This window comes from Vanessa atalanta, chromosome 20 (genome assembly GCF_905147765.1).
Source record: "Vanessa atalanta chromosome 20, ilVanAtal1.2, whole genome shotgun sequence".
NCBI lineage: Eukaryota > Metazoa > Arthropoda > Insecta > Lepidoptera > Nymphalidae > Vanessa > Vanessa atalanta.
In genome coordinates this window covers 9,877,349-9,897,746 of record NC_061890.1, presented here as the reverse complement: position 1 = coordinate 9,897,746, position 20,398 = coordinate 9,877,349, and the positions used below count along the sequence as shown (strand labels likewise).

The window sequence follows — 20,398 nt, the reverse complement described above, 5'->3', positions numbered from 1 at the left end:
GCTTGTCCTATCAATGTATTACTAATTTCAAGAATTCTCTCTTAGCCTTTGTCAATCAATCCCTTTTTCTGAACCTAATTTTTTTTTTTCGGCTAATTTAGAAACCCTACATCGGATCAAAACAGTTATTCGAGTTCTTCGATGAGAGAGAGAATCGTTAGTTCCACACCTAATCTCTTTTTTTGGAGTATTGTTGAATTACACACTATACTATCTCCAACGCAGTTATAGGCTCGTCCTTGCTGGCTGTGGCCGAAATTCGGACACGACTCTTATGTTCTCTCTTTTCTGACTCTTCTGATCTGTTATACACGATTATTTTTGACAATAAAAGAAATTCTTCGACTGAATAATAAATAACTACTTAATGAATACAAATTTTCATAGACGATAAATAATCTCTAATATAATGTTTGACACCAATATAATCGGATATTCCATTTCAGCAGTGAAAAGGCAATGACTTCAAGTAGTAAAATAGATATGGGAAAAATGTAAATTGTCCTTGCATTTCAAAGTCGAGTGGGAGATGCCTTAATGCATATTTTACATAATGTAACACGTGTCGATAAACAAATTTGCATACGTTACAATATAAATGGGAATTGTTTAAGGTAACGGCTCTCGTTTGAATAAAATTGCTCGCTAGATTCTGAAACATTCTGTTTTTGAAGTGTTATATGTTTTATTTTCAGGCTAATAATATATGTACCAAATATATATTTTATCGCCCAGTATTAGTCCTTATAATAAAAATAAATGAGAAAGTGATTTTAAAGGCATCTTCTTAATTAAAACTGTCATTTAAAGTTTTTATTTTGGACTTTTTTCGCTGTCATTGCAAAATATGTGTTAATAAATGCGTAAATTCAAAACACACCAGTTTTTTTGGTATCAGTAAAATAGATGAAATATCATAAAATAAATTCGAACAAAGAGAAGACTATATATATATATTCTAAATATGTCTTCCTCAAACTTATAATAATTATTTTGGTCGAATTTCTACCACGTTCCAACAAGAACTTTGAAAAAACGGATAAGAAAAAATACATAAAAATTCTATAGATATATTTTTTAAATCTGTACTCTTGTGATAAGTTTTTAATGACAGCCATTATTATTGAGACCTTAGAAATATTTAGCCGTCGAAGAATTATTTGAAATGTTTTTTTTTAATTCTCGTTAAGTACTTATTATTGTTATAAAACCAAATAACTTGAGTTAATTTAGTTTTTCATAATATATTTCGTTATGTGTGACTGTGTGATGTTGATAATGTCTTCACTGATTTCGACCACAGCGAACTTACTCAGCGGAGATTGTCAGCGTTCATTTAACATTAGGAATACGATTTCAGATCGATTCGATTTATTTTACTAAATCGAGTCGCTTAGAAAATGCATTGAAATGAATAAAAAAAAAATAATATATTAATCGTATACGATCTTCGTGAATGTCAAATTGTTATATGTATTTCTAGAGCCAATTGTTATTTTGCATCAATGTTTTCAATGCATTGTAGTCGATACCTACTAAAGTAATGAGTGCATATATAATTCGCATCAACATATGTTTATGTTACATTTATTTTACCAATGAAATAAACAAATACATTTCAATTTAACTCGCTCTGTCACCACCGAAAATGGTGCTACAGCCTGATGTCATTGACGAAGCGTTTTCGCAGTCGGCTGACTACTTTTCAATTAGTGCACCAGACGGAAAATTAGCAGAGATCTAGAAGATAAATAGAGCTCTTAAAACTTTAATTTAAAAGAATTTTATAGGATATAGGATATGAGAAATTATGTCTAACTGTTGTAATTCTATCCATCTCAATAATTATCGTTAACTAACAGTCTACTAGTTCATGTTGATAATTATTTATTTGTGAAAGCCCATTGATGAAAAAAATGTTTGATTAATAAATTCTCTATATTCATTATACAAGATTTTAAATTAAGATGGTTATTTTTATTACTAACAGTATTTAAAACGGGATATTTGCCATGTTTTTTATTTTTATTTGTTGGAGCTCGATATTTCGACATTATCTACGTATGTCTTGTTCACGAGACTCAAATGTCGAATGTCTTGTTCTCGTGAACAAGACATTCGTAGATAATGTCGAAATATCGAGCTCCATCAAATAAAAATAAAAAACATGGTAAATATGCCGTTTTAAATACTGTTAATTCATTATACAGTTCAATTCTAAATTCTTAGCTTAATGGCTTTGAATTGTGCAAACAAAGCACAGATTATATTTGTCATTTAGCATAATAAAATAAAAAAAAATTATTCCAATGTACGCACCATCATTAACCTACAATAATATTGGTTAATAAAAACGAAACGTCATATATACTACTCATATATACTCTGCTTATAACCACCATATTGTAAAACTTATTAACTTACAAACTCAGATATAATTACCAAACTGTAATTTTACTATTAAACAAAGTTTAGGATCCCATATCGCACTAAACAAACAAATCTAGATCCAAGACTTGTCTAACTAACACGAACATGTTTACCGCCAGTAATGGAGTAAGCCTTCCCACGCCTCGCTGGCGGGTCTTACCAATTAGCGCAGCAGACGGAAAATTACCCTTACCTGGGGTAACCCAAATTGTCGCCTTTGATGTAAATTCATTTTACATGATTTTTTTCAAGATTAAAATCACTCAGTGGATTAATTTCATTTCTCGCTACCAGTTTATCTCATTTTAAGGTTTTCGCTTTACTAATTATTAAATAGTAAAATATTCACAAACGTCTCATCTATAACTATTTTGTTGTCTATTCGATTAAAACTATTTAATATTTTGTTTTTTTAAATTTAGTGACAAATGTTTTTGCAATATTCTTTACTACAGGTAGTATATTTATTTATATTTTCTTTTAAAATATAGATGAGGTTCTTTATCAATATTTTTAGATGATTTTTTTGTATAGTTTTTGAATATCTTCTAACGATGCATTTAAAGTTTAATAATAAAACATATTGATAACGGGCATTTTGATTTGATGTATCCCAATTCCCATGACAGATTTAAACCATAAATTGCTTATTTACGCTATAACTCTGTTATTGGGTCGCCTATAACTCAAAGTATTTGTAACCTTCCTACGGAAGATTAATGCCTCTTGGTTATTTATTTTATTATTTCTAAAAATGTTTATGTTAGTGTATGTTTAGTTATAATTTAAATGTTTTATTTATATTCATTAATTTATATGAAGTCTAATACACTACGTCACTACAGTTTAATTATTTACTTAAAATTATGTTTTATACAATTATTAAAAAAATCATGCACTATTAAAATGTTTACTGTATGTAAATTACACATTAAAATATTGTATTGTATTGACTACATTTTGAGTTAATCTGTATTATCAAGAATGACATGTGCGTATCATGAATTAATTAATTTTCAGTTGTAAGCCCTGAATCCTGAATGTCAACCGCACATCAAAAAATGTTCAAAATTTGAAAATAAACATGCAGTGTTTTCTCATTATAACGAAATTTATTCCTAAAATATGTTCAAATTCATTATGCCGCCTAACTCCCTTAATTATGCGAAGTGTAGCGACCTCCAGCACCGACGAAACTGTGGATTTGGCTTATTCTTCATACGAATACACTGATAAAACTTCGTCAAAGCCACCGTTAATAATATTGCATGCCTTGTTGGGTTCAAAAAATAACTGGATTGACGTGAGTAAATCGATTCATGAAACAACTGGTAGAAGGGTGATTACTATTGATGCACGAAACCACGGTGACAGCGATCGTTCTCCCCAGCATACTTACTTTCATATGGCGGCTGATATTAGGAAGCTGCTTCAAAAGCTAGAAGTGCCTAAGGTATCTGTATTCGGACACAGTATGGGAGGTATAACTGCTATGGTGTTTTCACTACTCTATGTAAGTTTTTCGTAATTTACCTATATCATTCTGTTGAAGTTAGCATTTATCAAAAATTATGTTAGTTATTTGGTTTATCTTAATTGAAATATTTAATATATTTTTTCATTATGTAAAAAATTACCTGCATTTTTAAAATACTTAGTAAATTTTAATATATTAACTAAAAATAACTTCTTTCCTCTATTCAATGCTGTTAAAATATTTTATTTCTTGTAAACTATCTTACCAAAGTCTTGGAAAAAATTTATATACTTTTTTTAGCAATGAAACATAAAAATTATCATGTATCTCTGAATGTAACTCACTTACCCCTACTTTGCTTGTACACTTTGTGGTAGTGTGGCAACCACTTTTGATTGGTTTATTTACTATAAAAAAAAATCAAATAAATAATTATAATTTTTATATGGCAATACTTTACATTTAAAAATTTGTATATTATTATTTCAGTCTGATTTGGTGTCAAGCCTGATTGTAGAAGACATATCACCAGTACAAACGAGTCCTCAAATATTTACCATATTAAATCTGTTAGATGCTATGTCTACTATGTCTGTCAAACCAGATATTTCAATGTCCAAAGCAAGGGAACTGGTTGATGAACATTTGAAATCAGTAACCCTTGATATAAATATACGAAATTACTTAATATCAAACTTAGTGCAGCGTGATATTGGCTACACGTGGCAAGTTAATTTGGCAGCTCTGAAAGAAAATTTTAAAAAGCACATTGCAAATTTTCCATATAATCTAAAAGGTTTTCAATACGTCGGCCCAACTCTTTTCATTGGAGGAACTCTTTCCATTTACATTGGGTACTTATTTTAGTTTTGTACACACTACAACTTAATATGATTTTACTTAATTTTGGTTAATTTAAATGAGATGTTATCATTAATCATAAGGATCATTTGAATTTATTAATATATTTAAAAATAAATAAAATAAAAGCTACAGACCTAATAAGATATAGAGCTGCAATCAATTTAAAACTACCAAAATTAATTGGTTTAGCTAGTAAACCAATGAGTTATTTAGTAATTAATTTGTATTTGTTTACAGCAAAAATGACCTGCAAACAATAAAAGAATACTTCCCACAGGCTGAACTCATTTATATTGAAGATGCTGGACATTGGATACATATTCAACAGCCAGATAAATTCCATGAAGTTGTCTGTAAATTCCTTGCAGAAAATTAATGTTGACTCTTTCTCTGTCCGATTTATAACACATATAAATCATGCGAATTGCTGAACTATTGTGTTGGCTATGTGTTGTGTACCCTGTACCCACATATCAGATATTTACCACCAAAAAGAAATTATTAATTTTACTAAGTATTGTTGAATCAAGAGTGAACCAGTGTAACTTATTATCTTAGTTCCCAAAGTTGGTGGTACATTGGTTATGTAAGGTAAAGTTGAACTTTTCTTACAGCACCTGTGTCTATTAGCATCGGTGGCCACTTACCATCAGGGCCTCCGTTTGCCATATTACATATAATGAACAGAAATTATATTTTTTTACTTAATGTATATTATAAGAACAAATTATATTATGAATTAATCATACAAAGATCTACTGTAATTATAATATTAAGAATCAACTTTGTTTTTTATTTAACATTATGAAAACTTACAATAATTTTATCTTTATGTCACACAACTAAATTTAATTGAAAATCTTTACAATTTTTAAATATGTAAGTTATTCATAAATTAAAGTTTTAATTTTTTTAATTCATAAAGTAAAAAGCAATGATCATGCCATTGAATGCCAATGGTATGGGTTAATTAGTTTTATTTCGAAAAAATAAGATTAAAAATAACATTTATATATTTATTAACTCAAGACTCACTAAAACATAATAGTGATATTAATTTAAGTTATTTTTCTCTTAGAAATATATTTTCTTTTGGGAATCCCTCACGAGCAACATTCTCCTATATAGTTCCGATGTGTTTGCATGACATACGTTTCAGAACATATGAAGGGAATATCAACATCATTTGACATTATATATTATTTTCGTTCTTCTAGGGCGGAAATGAATCCTTATCGGTTCTTCCTTTTGTAGATAGTTGTCAAATTGATAACTTTATATAAACGTACTATACGTACATTTAAATACATTTACAAGGTTATATAGACAAAAACCGTCGCGTTAATATTTTTATTGATTCGTACAATATAAAAATATGATTAATACATCATAGACGAATAAGAGTGACTTCTGATATTTAGATTTCCTTTTAGAAATGGTATGTCAATCACGTTCCGAACCAGACATAGTCTATACATTTAATAAAGCCAATTTGAATTAATTAGGGGTGATTTTTTGTTTATTTTTAATTTTACATAAAAAATGCTCATTATCAAAGTTGGAAATTAAATTTCTTAGAGTTTTAGTCCTCGTCATTTTTTTCCTAGGCTCGATTTAGACCTAAAAAGAAGTGAAGTGAATGTCTTTCGATGTCAATCCCCGTTTTTTATCTAATTCAACTGGACTATTTGGGTTTTTAAGTTAGTTTAGTTAATAAATTTATCTATCACATTCATATGACAATTAAAATCATTACACAAATATTTTACCTGCTATTTTAAGACTTCAAACAATGTAATTCAAACCTTACAACTAACGCGTTATACACACACTTCAATGAAATTGACATTTTTGAATTATTTATATACAGGCCTTTAACGCAAGTATTTTTTTAATTAGATCGTAACGTTGTGAAGACTACAAATCGGTGAGATGTGTTGAAAAACAACAAAATTGAGCATTTCGAATAGGATACGAGAATGGTAACGAGGTAATCATAGACAAATTACCTACATTAACATTCAACATTATCACATACTTTGATCCTTAGAAGCGACAACATAGACTTATACAGAATCTGTGTTTTTGTATGTATGTATATATTGCTTTTTCAAAAAATCTTCATGTCCAATTTAAAAAAAGAAACGGGTCCGGGACAGACATAATCGGGCGTACTTATGCGACCCATATTTAGGTACTTACAATCCACACCAAGTTGAAAAATTCACTCTATAGTTATATTCTTTTATGATAGAAATTTATGAACTCTAATAAATGAAATTGTAGTCTTAGCTCTCCTTATTTTAATACAGGTAAACAGTTTGTAATTATTAAAGTGGGGAAATTAGAAAATACTTATAATGCATTAAGTAATAAACTGCTCGAACTTAGCTCAAAAAGCACTGATTATGAACAACGTAAGCACTATAAGTACCACGTCAAAGTTACAATAGCTTAAATATGCGAAGTTGCGGCAAGTTCCTAGTTACGTATAAACCTCGTGTATCTACTACCTGCCAATATTTTTGTAAGTAAAAATTTATCACTAAGATTCATTACTCGATTGAAAAGGAAGTACCAGGACTACAGCCGTGGAAGAGGTTCATCAATCTCGTGTCAGATAAAACACGGATCGTTGCCCGTATAGATAAATTGTCTTTGTAATGTGAACAAACGGTGAAACAAATGAAGCCAGGAAATGAGCGGAATCACGTTACATAAGTGTCTGATTATATATACTGATAGCTCACAAAAACATGGAGTTCACAATAGTCACGTCAATAGTTTGAAATTATAGCAGGTCTAACTGCGAAGCGCTGCTGCTAATATGTTTATTAATATTATATGCAAAAAATCTGAAACGAGCTACATCTTCTAGTGTAGCACATTGATTCAGAAGTTTTTTTTCAGTTAGACATTCCAAAAAAATCCTCTATTTTATTGTTAAGTGTTGATAAATTAGTATATTAATTTAATATACAACAAAATTACTTAAAATATGACGCAGACTTTTAATTCAATGCAATGAAAACCAAACTTAATACAAAACTTAAACGAAACAATTTATAATTTTATTTGATTATACTGGCTCACTCACATTCAAATCGGAACACAACACAACTGAGGCTATAGAATATCTGATGAGTGGGTGGTACCGAGACAGTCTTGTACAAAGCGTTACCACCCAGTAAAATAAGTATTTGTTCACTCATTAACTCTTTAGACTCTTGTGTGCCGTATTTAGTATATAGGTACTCATAGTTCTAGTTATATTTAGTCGCATTATTATTTTTATACATATAACATACTCGTCCCGACTTCGTACGAGTCAAATAAGACAAATAATAATATTATTTGGGTAAAATAATCCTAGTTCTTGATGCCATATACCTACATATAAAAAAATAATTAAAAATGTCGTAACCTCTTTTGCTGACTAGATATCTCGATCCAGCTCAAAGCGTGACTGACGTAATATTTGAGGAATGGTTTCTTTTCTGTTGAACGCACCTCAAAAATTAAATTCCTTTGCTTGCAATGTTAGACTCACGGTGAAATAAAACGTAAAATTATTAAAATCTGAAACCACGTGATTGCTATGTTGTAATAACACTTGTTATCATCCTTAATAACAATATTTTTGCATATACATATGATCTAAAACAGTTTTGCGATCGACTATATACCTACGTCGAATATAATGGTGGTATCTACACAGACGAGACAGACTTAACGACAACCAATTACGGACGTTTTTTAACTACCGCTCGTAAAACTAATGACGTCACAATTTCTCCCCCTAACTAGAAAGAAAAACCCTCAAGCCACGATAGAATTCTCATTTAATGAGGGAAACAGCAAAAACTATGCAACGGATTCATTTTCTATTTCAAGTATAGATGCGACAAATGTAATTGATTTTTATATTTCTTAATGAGACGTTCGGCTGATGTTCTTGAATTTATAAAATAATAGTCGTCGTGTGCAGCGTTTTTGGGTTTGGTCATCAGGTACTAGGCATAAAATGAAAGCCTATGTTCTTCCTTGGAGTTCAAGCTTGCTTCATACAAAATTGCTTTGTCCATGAAAAAGCAACAGACATTTTACATTAACAGCCTGTAAATTTCCCACTGCTGGGCTAAGGCCTCCTCTCCCTTTGAGGAAAAGGTATAGAGCATATTCCACCACGCTGCCCCAACGCTGCTGCTGCGGGTTGGTGGAATACACATGTAGCAGAATTCCGTTGAAAATTAGACACATGCAGATTTCCTCACTGTTTTCCTTCACCGTCGAGCACGAGATGAATTATAAACACAAATTAAGCACATAAAAATTCAGTGATGCTTGCCTGGGTTTGTCCCGAAATCATCGATTAAGATGCACACGTTCTAGCCACTGGGCCATCTCGACTTAGTTATTTTCGCATTTATAATGTTAATATAAATTTATGGTGTTACTTTATGACACGCCTAATCGAAATAAAAATAAATAAATATTTTATTAAAAAGTTCTTATAAGTTCTACTAAGTACATTTAATTGTTATGTATCAAACTTTATATTACGGATACAATTTTGTGTTATCTATCCTATTTAGAATTTTAGAGTGATGCGAGGAATGTACTGACGAAACTATTGCGAAATGTAGATAATATTTTAAATTATAAATTCCCAGACATATTAATTTGACTCTGAGTCAAGTCACAGCGATTGAAAAATACCTAAGCTGTAAACAAAGTCTTATTACGTATCTGGTTATTTCCGTGATAGTCAAATGTAGGTTAAAGCAAGCGTTATTACTACACATTATAAAACAAAGACCCTGTCTCTTTATTTGTTTTCTGTCTGTCTAAGCCCTATAAACTCAGAATTACCGAACAGAAGTTCATACGGTTTTCACCAATGGACGGAGTGATTTGCGGGGAAGGTTTAGGTGTGTAATTCATTCAAGTTTTGGGTCAATTGTCTGAAATATGACGATGATTGTTGAATATGTCAGACCAGTGGAGTAATATCTATTACGATGTGCATGCGTTATATGGACCCTTATTCTATCGAAGCCGCGAACGATCATATCCGGTTCATGCTTAAGGCGTCATCGGTTTTTAGTGAGTAATCCCACATAACTCGGATTCCCACCAAGCGGGGTAACTTTTGTTTCACACGTGTAATTTAAAATATAGAAATATGAGGGGGGTGATCTTAATGGATATACATACCTAACAGGTCTATTTAATAATTTATACGTCGAAAATGATATATATTTTATTCGAGTATGTTTTTACAAGCGCTTTTAAATTGTAATTTTACAATATTAAACTTAATATATAAAATGTAATGCAAAGTGAACTGACAATGCATTCCAGCATGCAAGACAGCTTGTACGCCTTATTATATAAAATTTATCTTACGAAAGCGCTCGCCACTAATATTTTCAGAGATTCTTTTAATTTTACTACGAGTAAAAGTAGAATTTAATATTTTTCTTTACCGTATTATGATAACAAGTCTCTCTTATCTCTTAACGTATACTTAATATTATAAATTATAATAAATTGTAAAGTATAAAGTAACTCCGTCTGTCTGTTGCTCTTGCACGGCGAAACCACTTAACCGAATTTGATAAAGCAATCATAAACTCCAAGGATTCCTAATTTTCTCAAGACAAAAAAATATATTTTTCAATTCAATTCTTAGTTTAATGGATTTTAAAAATAAAATTAAAAAACGAAGGTTACTAAATTATTGAATTAATTTTAAACTATTGTCATTCGGGATGCAGTAAGGATTCATACGATACCCTAAACGTTTCAAGTCTTTTCAGTCATTTAAACGTTATGGTGGAATTAAGAAACTCATAAACTTGCACGAACCATAAAAGGACTAAACTACTTTTTGGACAATTTTGTAAACAGGCGTAAAGTCTCTTGAAATCAATAATTGACAAAGATTGTGACACTTATTAAATCTTAAGAAAGTTTTACATTTTGTGAACGTGAATCAAATCGCCGCTTTCCTAGCCTCACGCACAAGAAGCGTCGCTTGTTCATACATATTCAGCGCTTTATAAATATTAAATAGTTAACACATACTCACATCTCGAAGAATTATGGCGTGTTACGTAAATTGTGTTTATTGTAGATTATATATTCTGTTTAAGATGAATACTTTGTTGTCGTATTATCTTATTCAGCTATTAATTACATTACAAATTATTATTATTACTATCCTCCAGCATAGACCCTTGTTTATTGCAGTAAACTACCCACCAAAATCCACTGCCATGGCCATCTTCGAAGCGGCTTACTACGGTCACTTAATACAGTTTCTAGTAGTAGTAGGGCTTCTTGGTGGTAGGGCTATGTGCAAGCCCGTCAGGCTAGGTACCACCCACTCAACGTAATTCTATCGCCAAACAGCAGTACTCAGTATTGTTGTGTTCCGGTTTGAAGGGTGAGTGAACCAGTGTAACTACAGGCACAAGGGACGTAACATCTTAGTTCCCAAGGTTGGTGGCGCCGTGGTGATGTAAGGAATGGTTAATATTTCTTACAACGCCATTGTCTATGGGCGGTGGTGACTACTTACCATCAGGTGGCCCATTCGCTCGTCCACCTACCGATATCATATATATTAGCTTCACTAAATATAGTTTGTAAAATGACGATTCAAATGTGCTTATAAAAGCCTTCTTGAATAAAGTACATTTTGATTTTTGTTCAGCGAGATTCCGGGACCGTGTCGATATGACGCATCCGCGGCCCCTCGCGTCCAGTGTAGACCCTACTCTACCATACTAACGTAGACTTCTGGTGTGCTGTCAAATATTACAGATCAAAGATTAAGTAAAAGAGCATTTTGCTACTTTTTATAATTCCTAACAATGTTCATTGTTTTTCGACCCACGTTTACTTTTATAAGCTTTGATTATAAAAAATATAAACTTAAAAAAATACGTAGACAATAATTTCATTGTATGATATATATTATATTTGAGATGTTGTACATCATATTAGGCTATTAGTGGGGAAAATCATTCGACCCGAAGCTCTTATCTGAAACAACGGGTATTTTCGCCGTAGATATACATATAATACCTAAGAGAACCCGCCAAAGTAGCATAATGGCTTTGCTAGTTCAAATTTTAATATCAAAAACGTATACCAGTTCGCTGTTGTTGTTTATGTCTATATAGTTTTGGCGTTGAGAGTTAATCAGTCTGAAAATGTATATAAAATTCTAATGTGCATTTGTTCGTAATTTATTTAATTTTATTTAATTTGAATACTTTATTGCGCGGCATATAACATAGTAATAAAAATGGTGCTTAAAGGCGGTCTTATCCAGTGGCGTAGCTAGATGAGCAAGGGCCTCGGTGCATAGAAAAAGAATCGGGCCCTCAAACCCTCTTTAACTTATATTGCATTATATTTGATAAAAAAATCTTGTGAGCAGGGTCGAGCTCCAGGAATTGGTGATATGGCTATCCGCTCTTTTCAAAGCTTAGGTTAGTTTAGCTGGCCCTTCGATAGCTACGCAACTATTCTTATCCCTCATAGCGATCTTTTACTGACATTAATGCTGCTTCTTAACAGCTCGTCTGATGTTGGTGATTTTTTTTTACCTATGAGTTTACTTCGATGGTTCGAAGCTATAGTTGTTTTTTTTCTTTATGATTAATATGTCATCCAACCAACGAGAAATATACATATACGTTTATCTCTACCCTCTATCTCCCACGTATATAAAAATGTCATTATACCACCAAATTTATAATGAGAACCTTTAGCTTTTAAAGTCAGTTAAACATGTACTTGTAGCAAGAATAATTAGACCTAAAAAACTTAACTCAATACTGATCGTTACTCGATCACTAACTATTAATTGTGATCCGTTGACAAATTAATTTGACAGTACATTTTTGTGTTAATTGAACCTTATGCTATTTTGTATTTAATTTAAGAATGTATTGCTTCTTTATTTTAATTTTATAGTGTTGTAAATACCTGTAATGGTTTATCACACTGCATCAGTCCGTGTATTTTTGATTACTTTATTTTTGTGAATATGCCGATGGTGTTTCAAATAAATAAATGAATATTCTAATTGTTAACAAAAAAGACATCGTTCTTAGCATTCCATGGATTCTGAAGTTTCTAGGATTTCCGACACGAGAATAAGTTTAAGGGACCCCTTTTGCAATGCACCACCACCTTCACTGCTCGTGTTGTCCTCCTTGCTTAGACATATTTGGTAGACCTTTTAGCGCAGCTTTAGATGTTTGTTCTAACATAGAACTTACGACAGTTCTCGACAGGCCAAGATCTTTATGAGTTATTAAAAGATTTTGCTGGTATACCTCTCGCCTACTTTTCTGATATCTTTTTTTTTTGTTTCAGCCACCATGCTCGGAATACGTTCATCCTGTGTTTTTCTCTACGCTCTGCTTATGGTACTTGTGAACGTACATGGTCAAACTGGTGAGTTTGTTTTTTATTTTTATTATTGCGCCAAAAAATAAGTCACTGATTTTAGGCATATGCAACATGCCTAAAATCAATAAATATTCGCTCCACGTTGTAGCCCATGTATCATACGGGTAAAATTTGTATAAAGTTAACCCTCCCACTTCCCCCTTTAAATTGGAAATTTTTTAAATTCTTTTCTAGCGTATTTTATAAAAGAGAATACAAAAAATCTAACAAATTCTCCTAGTTTATATATAAAAATATAAATATATAAAGGAATGATTATAACTTTCACAATTTCCAGTTTATTTAAATATAGAACAAAGATTATTCAATTGGTAAATATTTTTATAGAAACCGAAGCACCTTCCACTACGAGTACTAAACCACCACCGACGACGGTAGCTTCGACCACCGTGACATGGGAAACTGAAACCCTCAACGAGGGTCAGGCGATACAGAAGGCTTTACAATATTTGCTGCAACATAGACAGCCTGATTGGGGATGGGGGAACGATACCCATCACGTAATGCTTACGTTACAGGTAACTCCAAAGGCATATATTGAATTAAATATCACTATTTATATTCGGAAATTCGGAGGTTCGGAAGTTATTACTCTAAGGTGTAATAGCCACTATTGGATTTAGGGCTCCTCATTTCTACTCAAGAAGTGAATGATGAGTGAGCAACTTCGTTTCCAAGGTTGGTGGGTCATTGGTGATGTTACTATTTTTTCCAGCGCCAATGTCTACGAGCAGTGCTGACCATTTACAATCAGGTAGCCAATAGATGGATAGAAAGATAAACCCATCCGACCTAGTTGGTTTTATCAAAAAAAGGAAACAAAAACATTATGAGCACAAAATGCAGTCTCATCATTTACTATCGATAGCTTTCGGTTAGGATATTGGACAATTGCAAGGATGCTGAAATAACAAGGAGTTGTTATGTCAAAGAATAATGTAGTAACAGTCTGAAAATGTCCCACTATCAAAGCCTCCACTTTTTGCGAGAAGAAGGCTTGGAGCTAATTTAACCACAGTGGTATATACCCATGTGGCAGCATTTCATTGAAATTCATGCGGATCACGAAAGAATAATCATATTATTTTTATTTTTTTAGTTAGCCAATAACACAGGCAAAGAGATTGAACAACAGGGACTAGAGATGCAACTGTCTGCCAAGCAAATGGAGATTGAGATACTACTTATGATGTCCAAGTAAGTTTAATAATTCAAAGAAATATTTGCAAACTGAACTGCAACTGGATCATTGCGTTTTTGGAGTAGGTACTTGTTGTAACGGCAACGATCACGTTTCGATTCGATTTCGATAAATTGTTAAATTGTTAGTATAATTTGAGCCCTGGTGAGCATTATTTTATCAAGGAATTTCAAAAGAAATCTTGCCACCATGATTCTATATTAGTATTGAATTAAATTTAATTAACAGCTATTATAATTATAATAATTGTGTATATATGTTAAGAGTAGTTAGATATCCTTTCCGACTTTGGACGGGTAAAATTCATATAAAGTTTTACCATTGCCCATTGCCATTGTATGTTAGACGGTCAGCTGATCTAGTGGCTTAATATAAGGCACAGATCTCGAGGTTCTGGGTTCAAAACCCAGATCGGGCCGAAAAAAAGTTATTGTATTTTTCAATCGAAAAAATCTCGGTAACGCCCGTCCGGAAGTTAAAAGTGTACATTCCAGTGCTTCGGAAAGCAAGTAAAACCGTTAGTCCTGCGCCTGAACTATTTTCGTTCGGATTTTCCGTCCCATCGGATTATGACAGCGACGGAATACAGTGCGCATCTGTGTTTGCGCACACACTTGTGCACTATAATGTGTCCTGCGCAGTTGGCTGGTCGCCGTATACATATATATGTATATATATCTAGACATTGTATGACTTACTTGTGTAAGTTCCAAAGTCCAAACTGTGAGTGGTCGATGTTCTTCCAAGGCACCACGAGTCCCCGCCGCCGCTGAGCCGGCTGGCGGCGTACACGCTGGCACTGGGCGCGCTCTGCAAGGACCCGCGCGCGCTGCACGGACGCGACCTGGTCACGGCGCTGTTGCACCGCGAGCCGCCACACGACCTTGACTTCGCCTACGCCACGCTCGCCGCCTGCTCGTCCGCCGCGCACGTGCGGCGCCGGCACATCCGCCGCCTGCTCGACATCGCCAACGCCGCCGCCGACCACAGTCTCGGTCAGACATGCATTCCTTTGCTGATGTTGTTTATGTACTATATTTTATTAGAATTGATCAGAGGCAAGCTCGACGCTGTCGTGCACTCTTTAGTTATAGTGTAAAATTAATTATTCTCAAACGTTATTCATTTATTTTAAGAAATAGGAAAAGCGAAAATATATACAGCAAAATCAATTATCAACCGGATGTTTCAACCCACAACTCCTCTCGTTTTTTATCCACATATAACATTCTTATTATTAAACCTCGTTAAGTATAACGATATCAATGAATACAGAAAACTATATACAGTGTAAATTTCCATCGTCACAGATACAATTTCAATGGTTATCTTGGCACTACGCTGCGTAGTTCAAGATCACCGTCACCGAAGTCTGATACATTTCGTACGAAGACCGATGGCTGGTCTGGCGCGGCAGCAACATCCCGACGGTAGTTTTGGTACCTTGACCACAACAGCGTTAGCTATACAGGTACTACTTAAAAAGCGACCACTACTTAAAAAAGTAACTCCTTACTTTAACGTTGTTGTAACATAGTAAAACGATTATCAAATTTATAAAATCGAAGAAATATTAAAAGGAAATGTGAATTATTTCCAGGCTCTCGAAGATTCTGACAATGGCCCCGGAGCTCACCAACATTGGAGTCTCCCCGCTGCAAGGAAGTGGCTGCTCGAGCGACAGGAGCCTGATGGCGGTTGGGGCGATGTAGCAAAAACCGCAGCAGCGGTCGCAGCGCTCACTCCTGCATCCCTTGCTGCTGTTCGACCACCGCATTGCAGCGATAAATTGCTAGATAGTCGACATGAACCACTTGGTAATATATTAAATATGTCATTTAACACAATGATACCGAAAAAGTATTTTTTATTTTTTACTCTTATATGCTACAAGACTAAAGATTTACTAAACAAAACATTATAAACATATGCCTTACACATATACATACACATACACATAAATTTAAACTTATATATCATAGACTACGTACTTTTTATTTCTAAACATGGGAATCCCCAAAAAATCCGAAAACTCCAAAACAGCCTATCTGTTTTTATAGCAACTTGTGAATGTCTCGCGGAAGAACACCAACTCCAATTCCATTATGAGTTTTTAAATACAAACATGACTGTAACGGAATTTCATCTGATACATGCAAGTTTCCTAACGATGTTTTTCTTCATTGTCGAAGACGAAATGAATTATTAAAACAATAGCTGCTATCTGCACACGCAGATTGATTTATCTTCATTTTGTATTTTAATAAACATCGAAAGTGCTTCAAGTTTGTCCAATAATATTTGAATTTAATCTTTTGGATACCTCAATAGCACAATCAACTGTGTTACTAAGTGTGCAAAAACATTATAAAAACCCATTATAAAACCCTGTAGTTAGAAAACCTAAACCTTAACCAAAGATTGTGGATATAAACCCAAGCCAGCACCACTGAATTTTTAACGGCGATAAAGAAAAACTTCGTGAGAAAACCGGCATGAGTTTCATATAAATCACATACATTTCGTATTTTTACCCAATAGGCATTAGAGCAGTATGATGGAACATACAATTAACCTAACCTAACCTTCAACTCAAACGAAAAAACGAACTTTTTACAGAAGTGGGATATTCTCAGTGTTTACTGTTTTATTTGTTTCTATAATTATGTGTCATTTTCAGATAATAATGGCGGAGACGGCAGTTTGAAGCTGGCGTACCAAGCAGGTCACTCGAGCAATGATTCCGACGCTCGCAATGTCTCCTTCACGTATACGCTCTGGCTTGGAACCAATGTTACCGAAAATTATACTTTATATATGATAGCTCCCAGGTAATATATTTATACTACTATTCTAACCTAAAAACAGTTCCAACATCGCCAATGCGCCACCAACCTTGGGAACTAAGATGTTGTATCCATTGTACCTGTAGTTACACTGGGTCATTACCCTTCAAACTAAAACAAAACATTACTAAGTATTGTTGTTTGCCGGGAAAATATATTAAATGTGTCGGGTAATTCGTTTTTATCTGTTTAATGAAATTGCATCAGAAGCACACAAAGCAAAAGCTCAAGTTTATAAAGACTATGCACAGATAATGAATTAAATGTTTTACTTTATAAATTTGTTCTAATTATAGTTCTTTAATTTCCAGGAACATATCATTCTATCACGTCATGCAAATGGCTGCAGAACAGGACCCTAAGTTTAAGTTCGAAGCTAGTGAATGGCCAAATGGTCACTATGTGCACACTCTAGCTGGTCACAAGGAGGAACCCATGGGCTACCACTACTGGTTGCTTTACCGCTTGCCTGAGATACCCGACCCTGTCAGCCCTCCTGGCAATCAACTGGTTGCTCCTGTCGGTATGTCATTTCTATGAACTTGTATAAACATACTACAAAGCTTACCATTCCGTAGCTATTATGAAGAAAATGCAAACATCTAATAAAATGTGGCACCTTTTGGTAAGATGTCATGAGAAACTCTATTTTAAATTGTAATAGTGAATTCCATTATATTTTAATATCAAATACGATTGACGACCTCCGTGGTCGAGTAGTCTGTACACCGGTTTTTATGAGTACGCTACTCTAAGGTCCCGGGTTCGATTACCGGCCGTACCGATGTAGAAAAAGTCATTAATTTTCTATGTTGTCTTGGGTCTGGGTATTTGTGGTAACGTCGTTACTTCTTATTTTCCATAACACAAGTGCTTTAGGTACATACATTGGGATCAGAGTAATGTATGTGATGTTGTCCAATGTTGTTGTTACATTTAAAAATGATTTTTTACAAATTGGCGATTTGTGACTACATATAATAAATTGCCCTATACAATGATTAGAATGAATGCACTGTCAAACTAACGTTTCAGATAAAAGTCTAATGGAGATTGAACAATGCACCCGAACAGATAGACACTAATTGTAAGTTTTATTTTTCAGGTGTTGACGATTTACTCGTAGAAGACGGGGAACATTACCTGTTCTGGTACAAGAAGCTGTAATTCTTATAATAGGATTTTCTTTATCAAATTGTGATTTAATATTTAAGCCACTGAAACAAATCTGCGATCTGATGTTGGAAGAGCCAAAGTAAATAGAACCCACATTTTGCGAAATAATTTAAATTAATAAATATGTAATTACTTCGTGCTAAAATTACATAAGCTTTACATAATCAATACCAAATATATCACGCAAGAAGGCATATTCTAAAGACTAATTTTATAAACGGGAAAGTAAATCTGTCTGTTTGTTACGCTCACAGCCAAACCATTGCACCAAATTTGACCAAAGTTGGTATTCTTGGAACCTCAAGGAAGGACTTAGGACTATCTTTAATGCCTTAGACCTGACCCGATTATCAAAAGTAAAGCTTATTGATATTGGCCCTTTTAGCACCATGCCACAGATATTTCAATAAGATTGTTCAAGGTATAGAGTACCTTTAGTTGAACACACGTAGGACATCTACATTAGCTTAGTGAACTACTATAATTCTCTCGTATAGCTACGACCTTCAAAATATCAATAGTTTTGATAGTATTCAACTTTAAAATATGTAGTAATATATAATAAAATTTACATTTAAATTAAAACTTATTCAAGAAATAATTGAACCTAATTATTAGAAGAATTAGAAATAAGTACTAATTTGTATTTGATATAAAAAAATGTTTTTGTTTTTGTTTCACAGACAATCTAGTGTTGCTATACTGATGTTATTTTATATCAACTATTCACCTGTAAGAAGCAGTAGATACAAAAACTTTGAAATAAACACGGAGTAGTAATACACGAAATCAGAAAATATAATATATCAATACGATTCGATTAGGTACAATTACCACTAACTTAAGTAAAAGTACAATATTTTCACTGCACAAGTTGAAACACAAAGACAGAACTTCTTCTAGGATTGATTGATTTTGTTTTTACTTTAGATGCCAGTCCTTTTAACTCTTTCTTAATCTAAAACAGTACTATTTCCAGTGTTGTCATAGAAATAAATAATCTGTTTTTTGGGTGTTGATCATTTGGATAATTATTAACGCACCATGATGGTGATATATTATTTTTAATTGATTTGGCTTCTCTAAAAATACTAGATACGTAATTATTTCCACTTAAACACATCTAGTTAATAATATTTCATGTATACGTATTTTAAAACTATTTAAATCATGACACATATTTAGGTGTTGCCATCATCATAATCTCATTTATCATAAAGCCGAATTTTTCGTGCAATATTTAAAAAAAAATAAACAAGTCATTTTCTCATCTTTCATAATATTATAATTCTTATTAGACTAACTTTTAAAATGTTTTAGCAATGTAAAAATAGCTTCATATTTAAGGTATACACGTATGTGCAATCTAACATAGATTTACTCTTTTAATGTAATCATGTTAGGAGACTGAGCGACACGAGCGACAAAAGTACATTAGAGTAACATTTTTAATATAACTACTGAATGGTTCTTAATAAATATTGAAATTACTGTCATCTCGTTTTATTTAATACTCCGCTCTCATCAAATATTTATCTCAATATTTTATGTTAATTGATTATAATATTTAATTTCTTGTTTTTATTACAATGTACTGTGTTGATTACAATGTGCTGACGGGTATGTGGGCTGCCGCTCATAGACAATGGCGCTGTAAGAAGTAATAGCCATCATACCTTAAATTTATCGCCAATACGAAACCATGGTATATCCCTTGTTCTTGTAGTTACACTGGTTCACTCACCTTTCTAACTGGAACACAGACGGATGCACAAGGCCCTATGACAAGGTATAGTGGCTAGGTCATACGCAGTGGCGTAGCTATCGTAGGGCCAGGTGGTGCAGTGCACCAGGGCCCCGGAGCTCAGGGGGCCCTCTAACCTTAGCTTTGAATAGAGATGACATATAGAT

The 20,398-nt window shown here is 33.1% G+C and overlaps 2 protein-coding genes across 2 annotated transcripts in view; both read left to right on the top strand.

The window, feature by feature from the left end:
• LOC125071911 (uncharacterized protein CG3556) overlaps positions 1 to 19,949 on the top strand; it is a 121,034-nt gene extending 101,085 nt beyond the window's left edge. Inside the window, exons 3-11 of the mRNA XM_047682340.1 lie at positions 13,169 to 13,249; positions 13,592 to 13,782; positions 14,364 to 14,461; positions 15,213 to 15,460; positions 15,776 to 15,936; positions 16,066 to 16,282; positions 17,146 to 17,296; positions 17,623 to 17,834; positions 18,417 to 19,949. Coding sequence (XP_047538296.1) covers positions 13,174 to 13,249; positions 13,592 to 13,782; positions 14,364 to 14,461; positions 15,213 to 15,460; positions 15,776 to 15,936; positions 16,066 to 16,282; positions 17,146 to 17,296; positions 17,623 to 17,834; positions 18,417 to 18,478 — 1,416 coding nt within the window. The 5' untranslated portion in view covers positions 13,169 to 13,173 and the 3' untranslated portion in view covers positions 18,479 to 19,949. The remainder of the gene's footprint in view (positions 1 to 13,168; positions 13,250 to 13,591; positions 13,783 to 14,363; positions 14,462 to 15,212; positions 15,461 to 15,775; positions 15,937 to 16,065; positions 16,283 to 17,145; positions 17,297 to 17,622; positions 17,835 to 18,416) is intronic.
• Positions 3,463 to 5,518, top strand: LOC125071912 (protein ABHD11-like). The gene is made up of 3 exons (XM_047682341.1): positions 3,463 to 3,943; positions 4,397 to 4,761; positions 5,009 to 5,518. The coding sequence occupies exons 1-3, from the start codon at positions 3,515 to 3,517 to the stop codon at positions 5,145 to 5,147; spliced, it is 933 nt and encodes a 310-aa protein (XP_047538297.1). The 5' UTR covers positions 3,463 to 3,514; the 3' UTR covers positions 5,148 to 5,518.
• Positions 19,950 to 20,398: the final 449 nt, after the last annotated feature.